The sequence below is a fragment of the Mytilus trossulus genome, chromosome 1 (assembly GCF_036588685.1).
Source record: "Mytilus trossulus isolate FHL-02 chromosome 1, PNRI_Mtr1.1.1.hap1, whole genome shotgun sequence".
Taxonomy (NCBI): domain Eukaryota; kingdom Metazoa; phylum Mollusca; class Bivalvia; order Mytilida; family Mytilidae; genus Mytilus; species Mytilus trossulus.
In genome coordinates, this window is record NC_086373.1 from 84,964,323 (window position 1) to 84,970,322 (window position 6,000).

The 6,000-nt window shown below is 34.0% G+C and overlaps 1 protein-coding gene across 1 annotated transcript in view; it reads right to left on the reverse strand.

Annotated features, from left to right (window-relative positions):
• LOC134687670 (protein bark beetle-like) overlaps positions 1-3,015 on the reverse strand; it is a 28,124-nt gene extending 25,109 nt beyond the window's left edge. Inside the window, exons 1-3 of the mRNA XM_063548131.1 lie at positions 2,439-3,015; positions 916-1,100; positions 15-211 (exon numbers count right to left, since the gene is read on the reverse strand). Of these exons, the coding sequence (XP_063404201.1) occupies positions 15-211; positions 916-1,100; positions 2,439-2,798 (742 nt within the window). The 5' untranslated portion in view covers positions 2,799-3,015. The remainder of the gene's footprint in view (positions 1-14; positions 212-915; positions 1,101-2,438) is intronic.
• Positions 3,016-6,000: the final 2,985 nt, after the last annotated feature.

The window sequence follows — 6,000 nt, forward strand, 5'->3', positions numbered from 1 at the left end:
TATTTTTTTCATACCACATATGTGCTTTCCAAGTGTAATTTTTTGGTTCCTGGCACCAGGGCATTCAAATAAACTCTTTTCACTTCCTGTGCATTGTGGCCTTTCAAATAACATATAATCTGTCTTATTTCGGGAAAAAGAATGATATGTAAAGTTTCCCCAAACAAATCCTAAGTGTTGACAGGTTACATTAGCATCAATTTTTGTGTAACTGAAAAAGAAACCATACATATTTAAATTTGCTTCTGTTTGCCATTTATTCAAGTGAAATATACAGAACATAAAAGTGTAATATCACTAAATCAAAATTATTTTATGTTCAGTTGTATGAAATTAATCCTACATTTCATTGCAGTAAGAAAAATCTTGGTCATAAACATATCTTAAGTGTTTCGAAGCACCATTATTTTTTTATTTGATGTTTCTATATATTTTGGAAATTTTAGGTTACATGATTACAAAAGCTTGTAAACAGGGAAAAAAAGGGTGAAATTAGATTGCTTGACTTCCAGAAATGATTATTTTTGTATATGCAATTAAATGTAATGTGAAATCTTGTCTATAGAACTGGACGGGATAAAATTTGATCATGCTAAAATTTACTCATGACAAGTATTTCTTTACGTGAAACAAAGATAAATTCTGCACAAAGACTTATAGGAGAAAATCAATGGTGGTATTACACCTATTATGGAAAGCTGCATGTGCAATTTAGACATATTGTGTACTCTCATTTGTTAAAATTTCAAGCTAAAGTGAAATATTACAATGTACAAAAAAAAGAAATATTCTGAGTGGTATTAACTATTTACTGCTCTCATTTTCATGTAGCAAAATGTTTCTGGATAAGCTTGGTTGGAGAAAATTCAAGATGCTAGCAATTTTCAATAGAACATATACAATTTGAAATCATACTTGATATAGTTATTACAAACTCCTCTCCAACGTCCTTGGTAAAACAATTCTAATTTTCCATCCCTGGTTGTATTGCCATCCATAAGGCGAGCATCAGTTGGAAATGGATTACTTGTAACAACACCACTTTGACTAGTTTCTGGAATTTTTGTCATTGTTATTCTTCCACCATTTTCCTCGCTTCCCTTAAAATGAATAAAAAATAAAACTCATTATTAATTTTAAAAAAATGTAAAATCACACAACTGTACAATGGTGTATGTAACAGTCAACACATGTAGCTGCATAAACAAATTTAGTAAATTTCATAATCTTATATAAGGCAATTCTGGGAATGAACATTTGAAGGGCAAGGCATTGTTGAGCAAAGTTAAAAAAAAATAAGATTATTAATAGCATCAGACTATTTCTTAAAGTTTAAGACTTAAACTCACAACTTCAAGGCTGACAACTCACACAATTAGCATGCATTTTACAAATGTTCATGCTTATAGGCCAGCATTTTCCTTTTAATTAGTATTTTTTCCTCTATCATCTTTACAATTTAGGCCAAATTCATGCATTTGCTTTCTGAAAACTTGGCATTACTCCAACTTATCAATAACTCAGGGCAATTTTGAGCTTGGCCTGTTTCTACAATCAAAGAAAATCAGAAGAATGCATGTTGACAACCGCTATAAAATATATACGTTTGTTTATATCTTATATCACTGTTCAAAAATATTGATAATTTAATCTGTATTTGATTGGTTGAGACTATCCCACATGTCATTGAACAAATCTACATATTCCCCTCTTAAATGTTGGGACTACATCGTTCGACGTTACACCTTGTTAATGTACATAACCTTTACTTGTTTTAAATAGTGATAGCAAACATCATTTTCGTGTTCAAATTTATTTCAGACATTAACACAGTAAGACTAATGATTAACTTTTGAACCTTACTATTTATTAATGTGTACATGTATGTCGTGTTTAGTTATGAATACCATGAATACAAGCAGAATAGAAAGAAAAAAAATGTATGCAAACTATTATTTTATTTTCAGGTAGTAAACAAAGCACAGGCAGTGGAATAAAATATTCATTTCCCTTGTCTTACAAGGGACAATTGATGAATTGTACTATGTCAAGGCGAGACAGAAAACAATATTGATCATCATTTTTTTTTAGTTATTTAGATGGCATGACTTAGCTTTTAAGCTAAAATAGACATGAAAGGATGATACATATTATTGAGCCTGTGTCTTGTAAATTGTTTATTTAAGACTTTTTATAATTTGGACATATGTCTGAGTATGTTGTAGTGTATATGAGAATTTGAGACACTTCAGACAGTGAACATAAATTTGACGGTCAATGCCCATTTAGTTCTGTTTACATGAAACTTTATAATAATGTGCTCTGTAGAGCTTTTCGCAGACCATTTGCATCAGTTCGGTTAGTTATGTTTAAGGAAGTGAAGTAACAATAAACATATGAGATTCTAACTCAAACTGTTAAAAACACAAACAATTTACCCTGGCTATTAATGTTCCATTAACAATCATTCCAAATCCTGGTCCAAAATACATGGTCACACCTGGTTCTATATACAAACATGTATTTGGGGGTATCTCTATGTTTCCTTGGATTTTATATGGACTATAAATCTTCATTATTGCCCATTTCTTGTTTTCAGGTAAAACCATGCCATAGTTTATTTGTCTAACTTCTAGAACACGTGGTTCTTGGCATTCGACAGGGATGTGCCTCAGATTATACACTATCCCATTAGAAATTACGGGTTTTTCACCTGGTGGCGGTGGTGTAAAAATTTGAGAAGAACCAAATCGAAAGCAAATCGCTGCGAGTATACAGGTAAACAATACGACCGCCATTTTAAATTTGATTGAAGTTATCCAGGTATATTTTTATATTTTGCTTTAAAACATTGCATCATTGTACATCTATTTGTTAATCATGAGCAAAATATCCCTCTTCGTTACTAGTTTTTTACGGTAAATGTACTCGAAAGTATATATTCAGTCTGTTACATCGGCCAGGTAATCCGGAAGTTACTCATATCGTAAAAATGTCAACAAGTAGTGTTAATATCCGAACAATGACCGAAACTGTATGAATGATTCCGGATTAGACTAGAGTAATCATTCCCACTAATGTGGACATTAACCTAACGCAGTGCACCGACCATTCGCCATAATAAATATATCTCATTCACCATTAATTCAACTTTATACAATATCTAATTCAGTTAATTCGATATCTATTCATAACTTTTACGCTAAACTAGATATTTTATAAAGTTTACAAGGTTATCTGTTTTCCCCCGATAGAGTTCTATGTCGAGCAGCGACAGCCAATTGCAAACTGTACCAAACACTGAGAAAGCCGAGGTCTTTTATTTGATATTGAGTTTAATGTTCAAAACTGTCATGGAGGAGATACTACTTTAAATTAGTGCCGACATTTCATAGGCGTATATAATAGTAAATTTAGCACAGGCACTTGTTTCTGTCAATATGGGGTTTACTATCAATACCAGTATAAAAAAAACCACGTGTTTTTTTATACTGGTATTGATAGTAAACCCCATATTGACAGAAACAAGTGCCTGTGAAATTTAGTCCTGGTTTCTATGATGAGTTTATTTACAACCTCTGGGTCGATGCCACTAGTTACTGGTGGAGATTTATTTCCCCGAGGGTGTCACAAGCCCAGTAGTCAGCACTTTTTGTGCTGACATGAATTGTCATTGATATGGTTATATGTAGAAATTGTTTAGAAATTTTTGTTTTTTTTGAAATACTAAGGCTTTTCTACATCAGGCATAGATAACCTTAGCTGTATTTGGCAAAACTTTTAGGAATTTTGGTTCTCAATGCTCTTCAACTTCGTACTTTATTTGGCCTTTTTAACTTTTTTGGATTCGAGCGTCACTGATGAGTCACTGTAGACGAAACGCGCGTCTGGCGTATATAATAAATTTAGTCCTGGTATCTATGCTGGCTATGATGACTTTATTATTTAGCTAGAGTGACATTGCTTTTAATATCAAATATACATATTGGCCAACGTACGAAGAGTGCTTAGTGTATATAATATTCACATTCCTGTAAATAAATTTGCATTTGTAGTCGTGTTTCCCTTGTATTTGAATAAAACCCAAACACGTTGTATAGGTCTTTGGTTCTTGAATTCTATTAGAATTGATGTAAATATTCTAAGTGAAAAATGATCCTGAAATAAAAACACATATAATTCTTATACAATTTAATCAGTAGTAATAATTAATTACTATAAAATCAATATATCTATATACATAAAAAAAACCTGTAGATTTCTTGTCCTCACCGAAAAGTATACTTCTCTGTAAAGTACACCATCTTTCATTTTGTGATATTGGAACTGTCGCAGAAGTGGTGTTGGTCCAATATTTGCAGTTGTCGGTTTCCTTCCTTCGATAACGTACTTTACAAGAGACTTGATGGTAGTATTCATGGCTTGTGTAATTGCCCAATGAACTGTTTCAGTATCCATTATATCTTCTTCTTGTGATGGTATTACAGCTGGGTTAACAGCAAGACTGTCAATGCTCCTGGATGAATATAATTACAGATGGTCTTTACAGATTTTGTGGAGATAGTCTCTCTCTTATGATTCATTAACAGTTGGTTGTGGTATACGACTGAGTCTACCTACATCACCACTTTTCTTTCCTGAACTGTAAACTATGTCGAAGATGAATGCGGCTAAAGTGGCCCACCATCTGTGTCCCGTGGCATCAAGCTTTGGTAATTGCTGCTGTAAGTATGCACAAAGTTCATTGGGTTGTTATCTGTAGACTGTAAGTACTGTGAAGTTGCTTCCATAGAGATAATCTGAACTTGTCGTTTACCGCCCACATCAGTGCTAGAAACCCCAGTTTATGAGGTGGATATCTCTTTTCCGACTAAAATTTTTAAGACATCTACTGACGTAGCTGATTACCCTCTTAATTCACGGGTATAGTACGACCCCTAGTGCTGTAACCGAGTCGTCTGTGTGCAGTTCATAGAATAATTCACTGTTGGCGTATTAGTGCTGATATAAGCAATTCCTTTAACCTATAAAATGCTGACTCCTGTTCTTCTCCCCATTGCCATGGTTTCTGTTGGTGTTTCTTTGATGATTTCTTGATAGTTGGATTTGATATTAAATCTGTAAGTGGTTTGCTAATTTGGCTAAACTGTTTGATGAATCGTCGATAGTAGCCAACAAATCCTAGAAATCTTGTAACATCTTTCCGGGTTGGTAGAGCCCAACTGACTACTTTCTCTGTTTTTGCTGGATCAATCTCAACACCAGCTGCTGAAAAATTATGACCGACGTACTTGACTTTCCTCTTGGAGAAGGAACATTTGTCTGGTGCTAACTTCATGTTGTGCTGACGTATCCTGTTAAAAACTAGGACAAGACCTTCGAAGAACAACTGGAAGTTCAAGATTTTCCAGTTGTTCTTCAATGGTCTTGCCAAATATAATGACATCATCGATGAAGATACGGCAGATCTTTAGTTGTAAATCAGATAAGCATTCTGCCATCATCCTCTATTACGTTGCAGGTGAATTGGTCAACCCAAATGGCATCCGGTTGTATTCAAAGAATCATAGAGGACTAACTGAAAATGCAGTCCTTTCTTTGTGCTCTTCCAGGATCTCCACCTGATGATATCCACTTTTAATGTCAACGCAGGTAAAAAAAAATATACTTCTAGCTAGTGAATCAAGTAGATCTTCTAATATCGGCAAGGCATAGCTATCTTTTATTGTCAAGTTGTTCAACTAGCGATAATCCACACAGTCTCAGTTTCCCAATCTTCGTACGTACAAGTACCACGTAAGATGCGTATGGACGGTGTGATGGTCTGATGGTACCATTTGACAATAGTTGTCGAATCTGTGATTTGACTTTATCGTACATAGCAGGAGGAGTTCGTCTTTATTGTTGTATAAATGGCCTGTCATCAATCAAATCAATGTGGTTTCTAACTTCTGTGTTTCCAAGACCTTCATCATTCTTGGCAAACATATCTTCAAATGG